Source organism: Sebastes fasciatus, chromosome 10 (genome assembly GCF_043250625.1).
Source record: "Sebastes fasciatus isolate fSebFas1 chromosome 10, fSebFas1.pri, whole genome shotgun sequence".
Lineage (NCBI taxonomy): Eukaryota > Metazoa > Chordata > Actinopteri > Perciformes > Sebastidae > Sebastes > Sebastes fasciatus.
Genome location: NC_133804.1, coordinates 17,560,758 through 17,582,214, shown reverse-complemented (window position 1 = coordinate 17,582,214; position 21,457 = coordinate 17,560,758). Strand labels below are relative to the sequence as shown.

The window sequence follows — 21,457 nt, the reverse complement described above, 5'->3', positions numbered from 1 at the left end:
GGGAAAAAAACAATAGACTGTTTCACTATGAAGTTTATTTATAACCAAAGCAAAATCAAGAAGCAGCACAACAGCATATCAAGTAAAAACTTAGAAAAGTCACAATAGTCACACAATATAGAAAATCTAAATGATTAAATGCAGATTACATGTGAATAAATTCATCAAACAATGATTAAATGTAATGTTGAATACTCGATTCTAATTGGTCAATCACATAAACGTTGTACAACCCCATAAAAAAACGTAAAAGTACATCAAATCAAATGTTAATGTTTGGTAGAAAGATGTTTAACTGTTTAACACATCATAATTCACTGATTAGTTGTTAAATGATTCAAATCGATCACTGAATTTGTGAATGTAAAAACTTTGTAGTAATAATTAAGTGAATGCAGTTTCTAGGCAAGTCGTGGAAAAACAAAAATCTGCTCCAATCATTTATGATATATGTTATTTCCAAGATTTTGGCAGTTTGTCTTGCTACTCTATAGATCACCTTTATGCTAGTTCCTGCTGTTGTCTATTTCCTTTCTTCTCCTCAAAATAGAGATTTATTTCTCACCACCTAGCCTGGAGCCAATTAGAGTTTATCTTTGATCATGTTTTGAGTTCTGTGCTATAAACTTCTCTCTTGATGGCTCCAAACATGTCAATGCCAATGAACCATTACCAGCAAATTCATCTGTGAATGATCATGTGTTTCTCTATATTTGGTTAAATACTTTGGCTAGCTGTCTACAGCCATCCTTACAAAAACATTGTGACCTTATTGTCCTTTTACCGACTTACCCAGAATACTCAAAATATTGAATTGTCATTTTTTTGTACAGGATAACTGTTAATCATTAACATTGTATTCATTTTCACTCCACATACATATTTACAAGATACCATATACAGATAATTACTTGGAAATAACAAAATGGTCAACATTTTAACACAAAATAATAATGTCTGCTCAAATATAAAGTACATGATTGTCATTCAGTTAACAGCTTATCTACATCAGTGCATTTAAAGGCTAACTGGTATTTTTCAACCTGATCCCTATTTTCCCATGTTTATGTGTCTAAGTGACTAATGGGGACAACAATTTCTGAAATTGGTCCAGTATTGAGGGGAAGTGCTGCAGACAGCAGCTGCTAAACGGGCTGTATTGTAATTACTTGGGGCAACTCCTCACCGTCAATGAACCTCCACTAAAAGTGCTTGTTTTTTCCATGACAGGTTTAGACTGTTATCAGGCCATTAAATAGGCGTTATTGGTCGCCATAAGCACCATAGATGTGGGTCAATAGGGGCCTACTATACCCACTAGTAGGTTTTATCATCTATTGACATGCTAGATCACTGAAAGAAGGTATTAAAGAACACGACAGCGACCTCTAGCGACCTTAGTAATTATGACAGGAGCAGAAGTTGAAATCAGGCGCTGTAGTATAGACACTGTGAAACTCCATAAGGGGTGGAGGTCGGGGACAATGGATGGGACACTAACAGCATGTAGTTGTCCGTGTGTTCACAAGCGTTAAGTTTTGTGTTCACTTTTGAAACATAGTTATTTAAGCAGAAAAGATTATTTGTTTCCCCCCCTAAGCTTAACTAAGTGGCTTTGTTGCTTAAACCTAAAGAAGTTGAAGTTTTGTTGCCTAAACCTAAAAAAGTATGTTTGTGTTCAAAACGTAACGTTTCATTGAGTTTCACAACATGTTAGAAGATGTTGCTTTTAAGTTCCGCTTTCCCTTTTATAACAATGTAGGCATAGTAGGCCTCTAATGACCCACATCAGTGACTGATAACGCCTGTTTAATGGCCTGATAACAGTCAAATCGGGTGCGTAGAACAACGGTGGCCGACGCATGGTAGAAACATGTACGCCATCTCCATGAAGAGGACCCGTATATAGATATAAACGGCTGATTCTAAGGTAACGGACACACAATGATTATTATTTTTAGGTGATTATACACTAAATTACGTATTAATTTAATATTCCATTTCTGCCAATAGATCCCCCTAAATGATACACACTGTTCCTTCAAAGAATTGATGACCCATATAGAGTGCTGCAGGAATGAGTCCCAAATTGTAGCCGGTTGAAAGAGGAGATGTTACGGCCTCATATTGTGTCATGTCATGTCATATCATTGGGAAGAACACATGCTAAGTAAAATCTGCTCTGCACTCACCGAAATTGACACAATAGCAACGCACAACCACAGCTCCAGTTACACTATGCATGTGTCATACCACATAGCTCAAGGCTGTGTCCCAACCTCTTTCAATAAGCCTTGCCTAAAACCTGGAAATGAGTTAGCATTTTAGCACTTCTGGTTCCCTCGTCTCAAAGTCAATGGATTTTTTGAATGGGTTAGAAACAAAGGCTAACATAAAGTGGTAATATCAGAACCATAACCAGAAATAGCCAGAAATTATGCATTAAAAAACAGCTGCCAACAGTTATTATCACCTATACAGGCCTAACAGTGAGCAAACTAATATGCAGAAATTATAATGCAATCTCAAAACAATTGAATTAGGCAAATAAGATTGGATGTATGTGTACTTGCTCAATAAAGCTGATTCTGATTCTGAAGACATATAAGACTAGCTACAGTATTTGATATGCCTTTTATTTACCTCAGTAGCAGAAAGAACCAGGCCTTTATTTCTAAATTCCTGTTACGCAGTTAATGCAAACTTCAAATTTCCTCCATATGTACCTGTTGTCTTGATTAATATAGTGTAATGTCAATATCCCCAGCAATAATTGCATCAGTACAACGTGAGGCATGTAATGCATCCCAGTTTGTCTTTTCCCCAGACGATGTAATGGTACCATGAATAAAACACAACATTCCTCCAAAATCTTTTACATAAAAGTCTTGTAGCCTTCTTTTTATAGGTAGGCTTTTAATGCATGAAAAGTACGGAAACATTCCTGTTAAAAAGCAGAACCTCAGAGGAGCAGAGTGGTGATTATAACACGACACTAATGTACTGATGGAATTAGTGTTGCGGGAATGTACATTACACTAAATTTACTGTGTGAGCTGTCGTAGTAGGCTAAAGGTTTCTACCCCCTCAACAAGAATTTTTACCCAACCTTTATTAGCCACCAGACTTTGTTTGCCATTATTTTCATACCAGCTGTTAAATGAGAATTTACGATATTCTGACTTGTGTTGTTTTAGTAAATTGGCCAGATTAGACTATTCAAAATCATTAAAGGAAAATCTAAATGGCTGCACAGCTGGCAGCCATTGACTTATATATTTCTGTGCTGATGTTGGCAAGAGAGAAAGACGGGTTACCACTGGCCTCAGCTGAGACAGTCTTCATTGCTGTGGTAATCACCTTCTCTGCCAGGGATTAATAATCTGTTTGGGAATTTTCCCATGGATGCCCTTCAAGGAAGAAGCACAAAAGTAAAAAGAGATGATGCTATACTTAATTGATGTCATTAAATTCATGTGATTTTTGTGATAGATGACTAATGACCAAAAGTCAAATATCTCCACAAACAAGTGCTTGTACCAAGGCTACATATCACTCAAACCAAACTTCCTCATTAGCTTCAGATAAACTTTTGAATACATCTTTGCACAAAGCAAGGTCTGTGGATTTTGTCCCCTATCACTTACATTGAAAACGCATTTGAAAGGTATCTTTCAATTGCTAGTATAAACAGGAGGAATGATTACAGAAAGCAAAACCTGCTCCAATGTTCACATGAGCATCTGACTATTGTTTTAAAAAAGACTTGAAAAATGGTGAACCTATCCTCTAAGAAACCCTACCTGTGATGGTGGTTCCTGGATTGTTGCTCTGTTAACGGTGCCAATGGGTCGGGGTGCAGCCCTCGGTATTGTCTGCAAACAGTTTAACAGGTTTAAGGTTAAATAAAAGAGGAGAACTCACATATTGCACATAACTACAAATAAACCAGTTCTATTGAAACATTAATGGAGAATTTGAGACTTTGAAATTATGTAACATCTACATGTACAAATGCTTTCATTTATTCATTTATTTTTAAAATTGCTTTTCTGGCCATTCTACGATTTAACTGGATAGTCAAACGTGGAGAGATGGGAGGAAAAGAAGGGAAAGAGAGGTAGGGAACAACTAGCAACAAAGCAAATACTCTGAGTGTGAGTTGAGTGATTTGTTCATGGCTATAGTCCTGATCATGCCATGGCAAAAAGACTAAAAAAGAACATCTTATTAAACCCTACCTGTGATGGTGAAACCTCTGGATTGTTGCTCTGTGAACGGTGCCGTTGGGTCGGTATCTCATATTCAGTGTTCTGTGCAAACAATTATTGGTTTAAGATTATATAAAAGAAGGTAATGCACATATTACACAAGATTACAGTTACAATTACTGAGCCCTTAAAGTGTCAGTAGGCAACAATTTTTTGGCATCATTGGGCAAAACTTCCATAATAACCTTTCAGCATATTGTAATTCAAGTGTTCTGAGAGAAAACTAGACTTCTGCACCTCCTCATGGCTCTGTTTTCAGGCTTTAAAAAATCTAGCCCGTGACAGAAGACTTTGACCAATCACAGGTCATTTCAGAGAGAGAGCGTTCCTATTGGCTGTGCTCCGGTCATGTGAGCGGTGCTTGATATTCCCTCATGAAATCACGACATGGCTGCTGGGTCACAAACTTTCTCATTTTACAGCTAAACCGTGCACTACAAGATGATTTTGAAAACATTTGAGGAGGGAAATAGGCATTAACGTAACATTGATCCATATTTGATCAGCACTGCCTAGTTTGACCGCTTGGTCGGAGTTCGTGAGTGATTGACAGCCGGCTCTCATAGACAGCAGATGGACAGCAGATCCCAGATCAGTTCTGATTGGTTGTTTTCCTCCGGTCTGTGAAATCTTGCAGATGCCGTTAGAAGCCGTTTTATAAAAATAACTTTTTTTAATCGTATTTGCTCCAATCTTGCCTACTTCAGCTTTAAGTGAATGAGTTAGTTAGTTAATAGTTACACACAAGTGGACATTTTCTGACCACAGCCACAGTCCTGCTAGTGCCACAATAAAAAAAGAGAACACCTTATTTGGTGACAATCACAGAGTGTTGTAATAACATACTGTTGAACGTAGACTCCTCAAGCGATCGATAATCCGATTCTGGCGTTGTTGGAGAGTTTCCCCGAGGAGGCCCTTCAAGGGAGAAGCACAAAAGTAAAAAGAGATGATGCTATACTTAATTGATGTCATTAAATTCATGTGATTTTTGTGATAGATGACTAATGACCAAAAGTCAAATATCTCCACAAACAAGTGCTTGTACCAAGGCTCCATGTCAATCAAACCAAACTTCCTCATTAGCTTCAGATAAACTTTTGAATACATCTTTGCACAAAGCAAGGTCTGTGGATTTTGTCCCCTATCACTTACATTGAAAACACATTTGGAAGGTATCTTTCAATTGTTAGTATAAACAGGAGGAATGATTACAGAAAGCAAAACCTGCTCCAATGTTCACATGAGCATCTGACTATTGTTTTAAAAAAGACTTGAAAAATGGTGAACCTATCCTTTAAGAAACCCTACCTGTGATGGTGGTTCCTGGATTGTTGCTCTGTGAACGGTGCCAATGGGTTGGGGTGCAGCCCTCGGTATTGCCTGCAAACAGTTTAACAGGTTTAAGGTTAAATAAAAGAGGAGAACTCACATATTGCACATAACTACAAATAAACCAGTTCTATTGAAACATTAATGGAGAATTTCAGACTTTGAAATGATGTAACATCTACATGTACAAATGCTTTCATTTATTCATTTATTTTTAAATAGCTTTTCTGGCCATCCTACGATTTAACTAGATTGTCAAATGTGGAGAGATGGGAGGAAAAGAAGGGAAAGAGAGGTAGGGAATGACTAGCAACAAAGCAAATACTCTGAGTGTGAGTTGAGTGATTTGTACATGGCTATAGTCCTGATCATGCCATGGTAAAAAGACTAAAAAAGAACATCTTAATAAACCCTACCTGTGATGGTGAAACCTCTGGATTGTTGCTCTGTGAACGGTGACGTTGGGTCGGTATCTCATATTCAGTGTTCTGTGCAAACAGTTATTGGTTTAAGATTATATAAAAGAAGGTAATGCACATATTACACAAAATAACAGTTACAATTACTGAGCCCTTAAAGTGGCAGTAGGCAACAATTTTTTGGCATCATTGGGCAAAAATTCCATAATTTCCTTTCAGCATATCGTAATGTAAGTGTTCTGAGAGAAAACTAGACTTCTGCACCTCCTCAAGGCTCTGTTTTCAGGCTTTAGAAAATCTAGCAGGTGACGGAAAACTTTGACCAATCATTGGTCATTTTAGAGAGAGAGCGTTCCTATTGGCTGAGCTCCAGTCATGTGAGCGGTGCTTGATATTCCCTCATGAAATCGCCACATGGCTGCTGGGTCATAAACTTTCTCATTTTACAGCTAAACCGTGCACTACAAGATGATTCTGAAAACATTTGAGGCAAAAAATAGGCATTAACATAATATTGATTCATATTTGATCAGCACTGCCTAGTTTGACTGCTTGGTCGGAGTTCGTGAGTGATTGACAGCCGGCTCTCATAGACGGCAGCTGGACAGCAGACCAAACATCAGCTCTGACTGGTTGTTTTCCTCCGGTCTGTGAAATCTTGCAGATGCCGTTGGGAGCACCGGAGGACCCAGAGGAACATGATTTTTTTCAGGTTACCTGTTTCATGCACTACTGTCAGGATATAGTGACCGTTTTATAAAACTGACTTTTTTTAATCATATTTGCTCCAATCTTGCCTACTTCAGCTTTAAGTGAATGAGTTAGTTAGTTAATTAGTTACACACAAGTAGAAATTTTCTGACTACGGCCACAGTCCTGCTAGTGCCACAATAAAAAAAGAGAACACCTTATTTTGTGACAATCACAGAGTGTTGTAATAACATACTGTTGGACGTAGATTCCTCGAGCGATCGATAATCCGATTCTGGCGTTGTTGGACAGTTTCCCCGAGGAGGCTCTTCAAGGAAGAAGCACAAAAGTAAAAAGAGATGATGCTATATTTAATTGATGTCATTAAATTCATGTGATTTTTGTGATAGATGACTAATGAACACAAGTCAAATATCTCCACAAACAAGTGCTTGTACCAAGGCTCCATATCACTCAAACCAAACTTCATCATTAGCTTCAGATAAACTTTTGAATACATCTTTGCACAAAGAAAGGTCTGTGGATTTTGTCCCCTATCACTTACATTGAAAACACATTTGGGAGGTATCTTTCAATTGCTAGTACAAACAGGAGGAATGATTACAGAAAGCAAAACCTGCTCCAATGTTCACATGAGCATCTGACTATTGTTTTAAAAAAGACTTGAAAAATGGTGAACCTATCCTCTAAGAAACCCTACCTGTGATGGTGGTGCCTGGATTGTCGGTCTGTGAACGGTGCCAATGGGTTGGGGTGCAGCCCTCGGCATTGTCTGCAAACAGTTTAACAGGTTTAAGGTTAAATAAAAAGAAGATAACTCACATATTGCACATAACTACAAATAAACCAGTTCTATTGAAACATTAATGGATAATTTGAGACTTTGAAATGATGTAACATCTACATGTACAAATGCTTTCTGGCCATTCTACAATTTAACTAGATAGTCAAACGTGGAGAGATGGGAGGAAAAGAAGGGAAAGAGAGGTAGGGAATGACTAGCAACAAAGCAAATACTCTGAGTGTGAGTTGAGTGATTTGTTCATGGCTATAGTCCTGATCATGCCATGGCAAAAAGATTAAAAAAGAACATCTTAATAAACCCTACCTGTGATGGTGAAACCTCTGGATTGTTGCTCTGTGAACGGTGACGTTGGGTCGGACTCTCAGATTCAGCATTCTATGCAAACAGTTATTGGTTTAAGATTATATAAAAGAAGGTAATGCACATATTACACAACATTACAGTTACAATTACTGAGCCCTTAAAGCTTCAGTAGGCAACAATTTTTGGCATCATTGGGCAAAACTTCCATAATTTCCTTTCAGCATATCATAATTTAAGTGTTCTGAGAGATAACTAGACTTCTGCACCTCATCATGGCTCTGTTTTAGGGCTTTAAAAAATCTGGCCCGTGATGGAAAACTTTGACCAAAATCACAGGTAATTTTAGAGAGAGAGCGTTCCTATTGGCTGAGCTCCGGTCATGTGAGCGGTGCTTGATATTCCCTCATGAAATCACGACATGGCTGCTGGGTCACAAACTTTCTCATTTTACAGCTAAACCGTGCACTACAAGATGATTCTGAAAACATTTGAGGCGAGAAATAGGCATTGATGTAATATTGATTCATATTTGATCAGCACTGCCTAGTTTGACTGCTTGGTCGGAGTTCGTGAGTGATTGACAGCCGGCTCTCATAGACGGCAACTGGACAGCAGACCACACATCAGCTCTGATTGGTTGTTTTCCTCCGGTCTGTGAAATCTTGCAGATGCCGTTAGGAGCACCGGAGGACACAGAGGCACATTTTTTTTCTTCAGGTTACCTGTTTCATGTACTATTGTCAAGATATAGTGACCGTTTTATAAAAATAATTTTTTTTAATCATATTTACTCCAATCTCACCTACTTCAGCTTTAAGTGAATGAGTTAGTTAGTTAAATAGTTACACACAAGTAGAAATTTTCTGACTACGGCCACTGTCCTGCTATGGCCACAATAAAAAAAGAGAACACCTTATTTTGTGACAACCACAGTGTTGTAATAACATACTGTTGAACGTAGATTCCTCGAGAGATCGATAATCCGATTCTGGCGTTGTTGGACAGTTTCCCTGAGGAGGCCCTTCAAGGAAGAAGCACAAAAGTAAAAAGAGATGATGCTATACTTAATTGATGTCATTAAATTCATGTGATTTTTGTGATAAATGACTAATGAGCACAAGTCAAATATCTCCACAAACAAGTGCTTGTACCAAGGCTCCATATCACTCAAAGGAAACTTCATCATTAGCTTCAGATAAACTTTTGAATACAGCTTTGCACAAATCAAGGTCTGTGGATTTTGTCCCCTATCACTTACATTGAAAACACATTTGGGAGGTATCTTTCAATTGCTAGTATAAACAGGAGGAATGATTACAGAAAGCAAAACCTGCTCCAATGTTCACATGAGCATCTGACTATTGTTTTAAAAAAGACTTGAGAAATGGTGAACCTATCCTTTAAGAAACCCTACCTGTGATGGTGGTTCCTGGATTGTTGCTCTGTGAACGGTGCCAATGGGTTGGGGTGCAGCCCTCGGCATTGTCTGCAAACAGTTTAACAGGTTTAAGGTTAAATAAAAGAGGAGAACTCACATATTGCACATAACTACAAATAAACCAGTTCTATTGAAACATTAATGGATAATTTGAGACTTTGAAATGATGTAACATCTACATGTACAAATGCTTTCTGGCCATTCTACAATTTAACTAGATAGTCAAACGTGGAGAGATGGGAGGAAAAGAAGGGAAAGAGAGGTAGGGAATGACTAGCAACAAAGCAAATACTCTGAGTGTGAGTTGAGTGATTTGTTCATGGCTATAGTCCTGATCATGCCATGGCAAAAAGATTAAAAAAGAACATCTTAATAAACCCTACCTGTGATGGTGAAACCTCTGGATTGTTGTTCTGTGAACGGTGACGTTGGGTCGGACTCTCAGATTCAGCATTCTATGCAAACAGTTATTGGTTTAAGATTATATAAAAGAAGGTAATGAACATATTTCACAACATTACAGTTACAATTACTGAGCCCTTAAAGTGTCAGTAGGCAACAATGTTTGGCATTGGGCAAAACTTCCATAATAACCTTTCAGCATATCGTAATTTAAGTGTTCTGAGCGAAAAATACACTTCTGCACCTCCTCATGGCTCTGTTTTCAGGCTTTAAAAAATGTAGCCCGTGATGGAAGACTTTGACCAATCACAGGTCATTTTAGAGAGAGAGCGTTCCTATTGGCTGTGCTCCAGTCATGTGAGCGGTGCTTGATATTCCCTCATGAAATCACGACCTGGCTGCTGGGTCATAAACTTTCTCATTTTACAGCTAAACCGTGCACTACAAGATGATTCTGAAAACATTTGAGGCAAGAAATAGGCATTAACATAATATTGATTCATATTTGATCAGCACTGCCTAGTTTGACTGCTTGGTCGGAGTTCGTGAGTGATTGACAGCCGGCTCTCATAGACGGCAGCTGGACAGCAGACCACACATCAGCTCTGATTGGTTGTTTTCCTCCGGTCTGTGAAATCTTGCAGATGCCGTTAGGAGCATCGGAGGACCCAGAGGAACATGTTTTTTTTCAGGTTACCTGTTTCATGCACTACTGTCAGGATATAGTGACCGTTTTATAAAAATAACTTTTTTTAATCATATTTGCTCCAATCTCGCCTACTTCAGCTTTAAGTGAATGAGTTAGTTAGTTAATTAGTTACACACAAGTGGAAATTGTCTGACCACGGCCACTGTCCTGCTATGGCCACAATAAAACAAGAGAACACCTTATTTTGTGACAATCACAGAGTGTTGTAATAACATACTGTTGAAAGTAGACTCCTCAAGCGATCGATAATCCGATTCCAGCGTTGTTGGACAGCTTCCCCGAGGAGGCCCTTCAAGGGAGAAGCACAAAAGTAAAAAGAAATGATGCTATACTTAATTGATGCCATTAAGTTTGTGTGATTTTTGTGATAGATGACTAATGAACACAAGTCAAATATCTCCACAAACAAGTGCTTGTACCAAGGCTCCATATCACTCAAAGGAAACTTCATCATTAGCTTCAGATAAACTTTTGAATACAGCTTTGCACAAATCAAGGTCTGTGGATTTTGTCCCCTATCACTTACATTGAAAACACATTTGGGAGGTATCTTTCAATTGCTAGTACAAACAGGAGGAATGATTACAGAAAGCAAAACCTGCTCCAATGTTCACATGAGCATCTGACTATTGTTTTAAAAAAGACTTGAAAAATGGTGAACCTATCCTCTAAGAAACCCTACCTGTGATGGTGGTGCCTGGATTGTCGGTCTGTGAACGGTGCCAATGGGTTGGGGTGCAGCCCTCGGCATTGTCTGCAAACAGTTTAACAGGTTTAAGGTTAAATAAAAAGAAGATAACTCACATATTGCACATAACTACAAATAAACCAGTTCTATTGAAACATTAATGGATAATTTGAGACTTTGAAATGATGTAACATCTACATGTACAAATGCTTTCTGGCCATTCTACAATTTAACTAGATAGTCAAACGTGGAGAGATGGGAGGAAAAGAAGGGAAAGAGAGGTAGGGAATGACTAGCAACAAAGCAAATACTCTGAGTGTGAGTTGAGTGATTTGTTCATGGCTATAGTCCTGATCATGCCATGGCAAAAAGACTAAAAAAGAACATCTTAATAAACCCTACCTGTGATGGTGAAACCTCTGGATTGTTGCTCTGTGAACGGTGACGTTGGGTCGGACTCTCAGATTCAGCATTCTATGCAAACAGTTATTGGTTTAAGATTATATAAAAGAAGGTAATGCACATATTACACAACATTACAGTTACAATTACTGAGCCCTTAAAGCTTCAGTAGGCAACAATTTTTGGCATCATTGGGCAAAACTTCCATAATTTCCTTTCAGCATATCATAATTTAAGTGTTCTGAGAGATAACTAGACTTCTGCACCTCATCATGGCTCTGTTTTAGGGCTTTAAAAAATCTGGCCCGTGATGGAAAACTTTGACCAAAATCACAGGTAATTTTAGAGAGAGAGCGTTCCTATTGGCTGAGCTCCGGTCATGTGAGCGGTGCTTGATATTCCCTCATGAAATCACGACATGGCTGCTGGGTCACAAACTTTCTCATTTTACAGCTAAACCGTGCACTACAAGATGATTCTGAAAACATTTGAGGCGAGAAATAGGCATTGATGTAATATTGATTCATATTTGATCAGCACTGCCTAGTTTGACTGCTTGGTCGGAGTTCGTGAGTGATTGACAGCCGGCTCTCATAGACGGCAACTGGACAGCAGACCACACATCAGCTCTGATTGGTTGTTTTCCTCCGGTCTGTGAAATCTTGCAGATGCCGTTAGGAGCACCGGAGGACACAGAGGCACATTTTTTTTCTTCAGGTTACCTGTTTCATGTACTATTGTCAAGATATAGTGACCGTTTTATAAAAATAATTTTTTTTAATCATATTTACTCCAATCTCACCTACTTCAGCTTTAAGTGAATGAGTTAGTTAGTTAAATAGTTACACACAAGTAGAAATTTTCTGACTACGGCCACTGTCCTGCTATGGCCACAATAAAAAAAGAGAACACCTTATTTTGTGACAACCACAGTGTTGTAATAACATACTGTTGAACGTAGATTCCTCGAGAGATCGATAATCCGATTCTGGCGTTGTTGGACAGTTTCCCTGAGGAGGCCCTTCAAGGAAGAAGCACAAAAGTAAAAAGAGATGATGCTATACTTAATTGATGTCATTAAATTCATGTGATTTTTGTGATAAATGACTAATGAGCACAAGTCAAATATCTCCACAAACAAGTGCTTGTACCAAGGCTCCATATCACTCAAAGGAAACTTCATCATTAGCTTCAGATAAACTTTTGAATACAGCTTTGCACAAATCAAGGTCTGTGGATTTTGTCCCCTATCACTTACATTGAAAACACATTTGGGAGGTATCTTTCAATTGCTAGTATAAACAGGAGGAATGATTACAGAAAGCAAAACCTGCTCCAATGTTCACATGAGCATCTGACTATTGTTTTAAAAAAGACTTGAGAAATGGTGAACCTATCCTTTAAGAAACCCTACCTGTGATGGTGGTTCCTGGAATGCTGCTCTGTGAACGGTGCCAATGGGTTGGGGTGCAGCCCTCGGCATTGTCTGCAAACAGTTTAACAGGTTTAAGGTTAAATAAAAGAGGAGAACTCACATATTGCACATAACTACAAATAAACCAGTTCTATTGAAACATTAATGGATAATTTGAGACTTTGAAATGATGTAACATCTACATGTACAAATGCTTTCTGGCCATTCTACAATTTAACTAGATAGTCAAACGTGGAGAGATGGGAGGAAAAGAAGGGAAAGAGAGGTAGGGAATGACTAGCAACAAAGCAAATACTCTGAGTGTGAGTTGAGTGATTTGTTCATGGCTATAGTCCTGATCATGCCATGGCAAAAAGATTAAAAAAGAACATCTTAATAAACCCTACCTGTGATGGTGAAACCTCTGGATTGTTGTTCTGTGAACGGTGACGTTGGGTCGGACTCTCAGATTCAGCATTCTATGCAAACAGTTATTGGTTTAAGATTATATAAAAGAAGGTAATGAACATATTTCACAACATTACAGTTACAATTACTGAGCCCTTAAAGTGTCAGTAGGCAACAATGTTTGGCATTGGGCAAAACTTCCATAATAACCTTTCAGCATATCGTAATTTAAGTGTTCTGAGCGAAAAATACACTTCTGCACCTCCTCATGGCTCTGTTTTCAGGCTTTAAAAAATGTAGCCCGTGATGGAAGACTTTGACCAATCACAGGTCATTTTAGAGAGAGAGCGTTCCTATTGGCTGTGCTCCAGTCATGTGAGCGGTGCTTGATATTCCCTCATGAAATCACGACCTGGCTGCTGGGTCATAAACTTTCTCATTTTACAGCTAAACCGTGCACTACAAGATGATTCTGAAAACATTTGAGGCAAGAAATAGGCATTAACATAATATTGATTCATATTTGATCAGCACTGCCTAGTTTGACTGCTTGGTCGGAGTTCGTGAGTGATTGACAGCCGGCTCTCATAGACGGCAGCTGGACAGCAGACCACACATCAGCTCTGATTGGTTGTTTTCCTCCGGTCTGTGAAATCTTGCAGATGCCGTTAGGAGCATCGGAGGACCCAGAGGAACATGTTTTTTTTCAGGTTACCTGTTTCATGCACTACTGTCAGGATATAGTGACCGTTTTATAAAAATAACTTTTTTTAATCATATTTGCTCCAATCTCGCCTACTTCAGCTTTAAGTGAATGAGTTAGTTAGTTAATTAGTTACACACAAGTGGAAATTGTCTGACCACGGCCACTGTCCTGCTATGGCCACAATAAAACAAGAGAACACCTTATTTTGTGACAATCACAGAGTGTTGTAATAACATACTGTTGAAAGTAGACTCCTCAAGCGATCGATAATCCGATTCCAGCGTTGTTGGACAGCTTCCCCGAGGAGGCCCTTCAAGGGAGAAGCACAAAAGTAAAAAGAAATGATGCTATACTTAATTGATGCCATTAAGTTTGTGTGATTTTTGTGATAGATGACTAATGAACACAAGTCAAATATCTCCACAAACAAGTGCTTGTACCAAGGCTCCATATCACTCAAAGGAAACTTCATCATTAGCTTCAGATAAACTTTTGAATACAGCTTTGCACAAATCAAGGTCTGTGGATTTTGTCCCCTATCACTTACATTGAAAACACATTTGGGAGGTATCTTTCAATTGCTAGTACAAACAGGAGGAATGATTACAGAAAGCAAAACCTGCTCCAATGTTCACATGAGCATCTGACTATTGTTTTAAAAAAGACTTGAAAAATGGTGAACCTATCCTCTAAGAAACCCTACCTGTGATGGTGGTGCCTGGATTGTCGGTCTGTGAACGGTGCCAATGGGTTGGGGTGCAGCCCTCGGCATTGTCTGCAAACAGTTTAACAGGTTTAAGGTTAAATAAAAAGAAGATAACTCACATATTGCACATAACTACAAATAAACCAGTTCTATTGAAACATTAATGGATAATTTGAGACTTTGAAATGATGTAACATCTACATGTACAAATGCTTTCTGGCCATTCTACAATTTAACTAGATAGTCAAACGTGGAGAGATGGGAGGAAAAGAAGGGAAAGAGAGGTAGGGAATGACTAGCAACAAAGCAAATACTCTGAGTGTGAGTTGAGTGATTTGTTCATGGCTATAGTCCTGATCATGCCATGGCAAAAAGATTAAAAAAGAACATCTTAATAAACCCTACCTGTGATGGTGAAACCTCTGGATTGTTGTTCTGTGAACGGTGACGTTGGGTCGGACTCTCAGATTCAGCAATCTATGCAAACAGTTATTGGTTTAAGATTATATAAAAGAAGGTAATGCACATATTACACAAAATAACAAATAAACCAGTTCTATTGAAACATTAATGGAGCAGCCCCTTGCGATAAAACAACCCAAGGGGCTGCGTTGGTTGGGGAGCGTGTTGTTTCAAGCACTATAATAACTGAGCTCAGTGAGAAGATGAGATACAATCCAGGAAGGTTGGGTTGAGTAACAGACACATGAGTTTGAAGGTTTATCAGACCTCAACACACTGCACGGTGGTTTATACTTTTTATTTAATTTTTTTTTTAAATTTTACATCTCTGGAACATTTTAAGAGTTATTCCTCATTGACTTCAATGTGATCCCTCCAGAGAGTTATGATCTTCTCATCACAAGACTCAATGCAATAACTAAGCCCTGTTAAACTTACGAGATCATGAAATGTTTTTATATCCCCACAATTTTTCAGTGAATACATGGTCAAAATGGCAGTTTATCAATTAATGCAATGTTTAACACATACATAATACTGCCAGTGTGTATGTTTGTATGTGTGTATGTATGTATGTACTGTATGTATGTATGTATGTGGCCTCTCTTGACTTATGCTAGTTTGGTACCCTGAAGTTTCACTCTGAGATCTGAGGCCTGAAAGCACATCTTTCCTATCTCATACAGCATTGTAAACTATCAAACACAGCAGAAATATTATGAAAGCAAACTCACCCGGTGTTCAGAGTGCCCCGTGTTGTGCAGAGCATGTAAATGGTGTCGCCGACTCTGTTCTGAGATGTGACTGGTAGCTTTACATGTTGTTTCTCTGGCCCTAAGTGAATCAGATTTACTGGATGGAGACTCAGATCTAAGGCCCTGTCCTGCAGCCTGGGGTGATGGTAATGAGGAGTTGGCTTGTCCTTGGTACCCAGGGTAAAAGAGCTTCTGCAGTTTGTTCTTGAGGCGCATGTCAAGGGAATCAATTTCAATGTCGAAGGTTTTGAGTATGTCTTCAAAAGACCTCTTGAATGATATGGTTCTATTCAAGCTACTCCACTTTTTGAGAGAATCAAAGTCGAGTAGGTCTTCTGATGGGATGTTGGGACAAGACTGGAAACGTAATGGGCCTCTTTCTTTCACCTAAGTGTATCAACAAGCAGAAGAGAGGCAATGTCATGAATAAAAGGAGGAGGATTAGGAGGCCTCGAGAAAAGTCTATAATTGCCTCTTTGTTTTAATACGAGTCTGGCTACAATCCAGCAAAAACCTACATAATTACATTGATTGTAACATTGTTCCATTTGATCATTCTAAATTAAATCTCCTTTAACCTTGTTAACGTTCTTTGAAGTTGGTAATAACAACAACAACAACAATAACAACAATAATAATTAAAGCTGCAAGCAGCGATGACCGGGCCCTCGCACCTAAGCGCACGTCGGGGGTACTTGCCGGACGCCGGTCGACGCAGCCCTACATTTCTGTGACCATCGGACACTGCACTCACAAGTTAGACGTTATTTCCTGCGTGGATTGAGTGGCACAGGAAGTGACAGATTGCAAATTTTTCCCCACTTCCTGTGTCTGCTAGGTGGCGCTAGAGGACACGCTGCTAAAATGCATTATGTATTATATTTCATGTAAATCGGATGATGTTTGTCACATAACGCTGACTTCCTGTTGCCAGTATGTGGCGTTATGACTATGAGCAAATATTGCCATTTACATGTCCTCAGGCCTGGACTGCTATGAATGGCCAAAATGGCCGACTTCCTGTTGGGTTTAGAGCATGGCCCCATCAGACTTTTTTTTAAGTCTGCATGTGATACATGTGTCTAAAAAATTTCGTACATCTAGGTCAAACGTACCGCGAGGGCTGCTTCATTGAAATTTTGTAGGTGGTGCTATCGAGCCCCCTTACCACACCCAAGCAAAATAAACATATCCATTAACACATTTTAGCACTTTTAATAAGTGTGCCAAGTTTCATTTGTTTTAAAACAACCTTAGCCCTTCAAAAACAACTTCCTGTTTCATGGCCAATGCGTCGCCACGGCAACAGCATTTCACCAAAATTCAAAAACTTTGCCGTCTGGCATCATGAAGGTCTTACCATTTCTGTGACTAAATTTGAGGTGGATCTGGTTAACCTACTAAGAGTAGTACATCAAAATATAGCCACTGTAACTTCCTGTTGCCTCTAGGTGGCGCTATAAGTATGATTCAAAATTAGACTGTAAATGTCTTCAGGCTGAGATGCTAATCAAACCTATTTAATTTGGAAAAGATATCTGACTGTGGAGTCGAGATACAGCGGTTTGTTTGTTCATGGCGACTCATCAAAATTCACCATGCCGCCATGGCGGCGCCGTTTGATAAAAACTCACAATTTTCGAAAGGAAGCATCATCAAGGTCTTAAGGTTTTTCTCACCTAATTTGAGGTCGATCTGATTAATTTGTGAGGCAGAGTACATCAACGTGTAAAACATAGCATTTCCTGTTACCACTAGGTGGCGCTATGACTGCGAGCCAAAATTTGCATGTGGATGTCGTCAGACAGGGACCTTTATCAGGCATGAGAAATCTGGAGCAGATTGGTCACTATACGCCAAAGTTATAACAACTTCCTTTTTCTTGGCGAAAGGCTCTTTTTCGCCGCCATGCCACACCACACCACGCCACGGCAACATAGTTTGATAACTTTTAGATCTTTGATCATCTTTTCATCACAAAGGTCTTAAGATACTACTGACCAAATTTAAAGTCGATTGGGTTAAATCTCTAGGAGGAGTTCGTTAAAATACAGCACCTGTCATGTTATCATCTTGGCAGCCTAGTGTTTCCTTGTGTTTCCTCTGTTTCCCTGCCCTTTTGTCTCCTGTGTGTTTTTCCCTGTTTGTCTAGTCTGTCAGTGTGTTGGGAGGTGTGGCCTTTCTCCTCCTCCTCCTCTGGGCGGGCACTGCTGGAGCAGCTGAAAACAATCAAGCAATCATCACACACACCTGCAGTATATATACCCCGGTCTTCCTGCCACTCATCGCCAGATCGTTCCGTCACCCACAGTGGTACATTACATATTCAGGCTCCCTTGTGTTTTTGGCTTTTTTGACTTGCTCATGCTCGTGTTTTCGGATTTGTGGATTCACACTATTTTTGTCCTCTGTTCAGGTCTGTTCACCTGTCAGCTGTTGCTGCTTCCTGGAACTACCTGCCTGCTCACTCCTGCACGCTGCTCCTCCTCGATCTGGATCCTTCCCTCCAGGAAATCCAGTCCTGTTCACAGTCCTATTATATTTAGTGTAATAAATTAATTTTGTTACACCTTCAAAAGACTTTTGTTGTGTCTGCAATTGAGTCCACGCTTTTGGTGTACAGAAATATAACAGCACCTGGAAATGTTAAAAAACTGACCCAATATTCAAGATGGCCGACTTCCTGTTGGGTTTCGGTATACCTCCAAGAGGATTTTTTTTTACGTCTCAACATGTTCTATATACCTACTAAATTTCATACATCTAGGTGAAACGTGTCGCCGGGGCTCCTCAATAGGGGGCGCTAGCGAGTCAATTTGCTACACCCGACCACTAAACCCTTATCAGATATCTATTTCACGCACATCTGATATGTGATAATAATAATTATTCGAAATTAAAAATTCAATAGGTCCTCGGACCGACGTTGTCAGTTCTCGGGCCATAATAATAATAATAATAATAAAATAATACAATTGTTTTTACCAGTTCTTCGAGCTCCAGCATGGATCTTCTACTGGAGAAGGTTCCTCCCGTGTATTTGCGTGTTGACATACCCACCAGAGTTTTGATGGCGGCTCTCAATTCAGCTTGCAGTTTTTTCAAGTCTGTCTGTAGGTTCCTAACGTTCCTCAGCCTCAACAATTGTAACCTGCTGTTCCGAGATCTTAAAATCTCTATCTCTGTTCTACGAAGGTTTTCTTCCAGCACAACAGACTGTTCCTCTAGATCTGTCAACTGAAATTCAAGATAATTGGAATCATATTAGTCATGATTTCAAGGAATGTTATGTTCTTTCAATCATTGGTTGTTGAACATTTTAAAGCAGACAGTACATTTCAGTGCAGTATATCACTTAATTTGTATGGAGGTTGTTTTTTGGACTGATTGGTATCATTACACTGTATAACAGTGAAGTTATTTAATAGTTTTCCCATTAAAAATTCACCAAAATTATGCAAAAGCACATTTACTAGGCCTATGACACTACTACTACTAATAATAATACAGTGGTGTAGTGGAAGGTGTGCATAGGTATACGTCTACCCACCTCTTTTTGTGGTAGTTTAAAGTATATACGCACCTATCAGCCAAATAAACATTGGAATAGAGTATACCATTTCCTCCTCTGTAACCTACCCACCTCATCAAGGAGGTAGCCACTAGCCCACACCACTGGTAGGATCACAGTTAAGCCTCTTTATCAGGGCTGTCCAAAGTGGGGCTCGCGGGCCAAAGTTGGCCCACCATCAAGTTTGATTTGGCCCGCCAGATGTAAGCAAATTCTTTTTTTTTTTTAAAAGACCCAACCGACTTCACTGTCTTTTGTAGGCCGTACCAGGCTCAGGTTTATGGTTAGAAGATAGTGGCATCATATGAAACTAGAAAACCTAAGGACTCCATTAGTACCATATCATGTCATATTAGCTTGTCAGGAAGGAGGCTAACACTCTAAAGTTGGGCTAAATGTTGGTGGGGAAAAACTGGCATGGCCATTTTCAAAGGGGTCCCTTGACCTCTGATTTCAAGATATATGAATGAAAATAGGTTCTATGGGTACCCATAAGTCTCCCCTTTACAGACATGCCCACTTTATGATAATCACATGCAGTTTTGGGGAAAACATGCAGTTCTTTGAATGCAGTATACATGTGTTATTTTTGCCTATTCTAAAAATAGTGTATTTTAATATTTCTACATACTGGGGTCCCTAAACAGTCTTGGAAATGCATAAATTGCATAAATGAGCCCAATTGTATTCAGCAGGTGGGTTTTAAGGGGCTAAATATGTAAAACATATTCAATTAAGGGAACTTGGGAGTACCATTTTGCATCTTAATAATACAATACAATGGGTGTTTAATTTTGGCCCGTGGCCCTCCATTGAGTTCCAGTTTTGGCCCTCCAAGGGAAAGTTTGGGCACCCTTGCTCTATATGTTTAAACAGCCTACCTGATGCAAGTCCAAATCCACTGCCTGAGGCTGGTATGTCAGTCCTGTATGCAGATCATGCATGTTCATTTCCTGGAGTCACAGAATTCAACAAGATTTTACTCTATGTGTCTCAGATAAAGGATGCGATCTTAAAATCATAAAGATAGTCTGAATAAAAATAAACATTAAAAAAAATAAAACGTGATTTATGGAAATAAAAAATGTAACATCTTATCAAAACAATACCAGTTTGATTGATTTTTCCGAGTGATCAAAAAAACACGATTTAAGAAAAATAAATAAAAACGGAGATATCTCTTTTTGCACATGAATTCTTGTTCATGAACTCTTGTTCATGTAGGTCTAAATGTAAAAGTGCGTCATACCTGCGTTAGCTCCGGTCGGTCGTCCATAAAACTCCAGAACCGATTTTGAAGTGCTAAGAACATTAAGAACCAAGTCTGATAGTTCGTATCACCCATCTTCGTCTTTAAACCCCCCCACCCCCGGAAAAAAAACAAAAACTATTTAATGTATTGATCAGAAAGACCAAAGGATTTTCCGTTGTTCATCATCAACATCCGCAGTTTGGTCGACTGCAGTCTTCTGGTTTGACCTGATCACGAGACGCACAAAGGGACTTTTACTTTCATTTTTCACGTGGTTGCAGATCAAATTACATGATGTGTTACAACAGGACTAAATGTGATTATAGCCTTAAGTTTTTAGCAATGTAGGTATTTTTTTAAAGCACAAAAACCTCTCCAAAATCAGAAAACAGTTTTCATGTATGCATGCTGAGTTTTCTACATTTTCATATCTATTACAGATTGAAATGTGTAGAAGGTAGGCTACGTTTAATGAGATGATGAGGCTCACCAATACTATTTCATCATACCACTGAATGTAAAATAGGCCCTTTTCACAGCAGCAATGTTGACATGTCATTACAAGGTAAACCATAATTAATTTGATCAGTTACACCTGTGTTTACCCTGCTATGACATGCCAAACTGTCTGCTGTGAAAAGAAGTTTAGTTTGTGCAGAGATTTTAAGCATTACTGCTTAAATATAATGTCTGCTCGCCCCAC

General features: G+C 39.0%; 1 protein-coding gene across 3 annotated transcripts; it reads right to left on the bottom strand.

The window, feature by feature from the left end:
- Nucleotides 1-18: 18 nt before the first annotated feature.
- On the bottom strand, nt 19-21,043 carry LOC141775358 (uncharacterized). Of its 3 annotated transcripts, XM_074648646.1 has the most exons (16): nt 20,752-21,043; nt 20,384-20,455; nt 18,917-19,168; nt 15,911-16,318; nt 15,120-15,191; nt 14,712-14,783; nt 14,247-14,318; nt 13,302-13,373; nt 12,895-12,966; nt 10,608-10,679; nt 6,020-6,091; nt 5,583-5,654; nt 5,118-5,189; nt 4,242-4,313; nt 3,804-3,875; nt 19-3,410 (listed from the first exon to the last, which is right to left on the bottom strand). In XM_074648646.1, exons 1-16 carry the CDS (start codon nt 20,845-20,847, stop codon nt 3,357-3,359), a joined length of 1,674 nt encoding a protein of 557 aa, XP_074504747.1. In that variant the 5' UTR covers nt 20,848-21,043; the 3' UTR covers nt 19-3,356. The 3 variants fall into 3 exon arrangements, with proteins under 3 accessions (XP_074504747.1, XP_074504749.1, XP_074504748.1); XM_074648648.1 differs by lacking the exons at nt 19-3,410; nt 3,804-3,875; nt 4,242-4,313; ... (1 more) ...; nt 5,583-5,654; nt 6,020-6,091 and adding an exon at nt 6,410-6,679; XM_074648647.1 differs by lacking the exons at nt 19-3,410; nt 3,804-3,875; nt 4,242-4,313; ... (4 more) ...; nt 13,302-13,373; nt 14,247-14,318 and adding exons at nt 6,410-6,679; nt 11,073-11,144; nt 11,481-11,552; nt 12,430-12,501.
- Nucleotides 21,044-21,457: the final 414 nt, after the last annotated feature.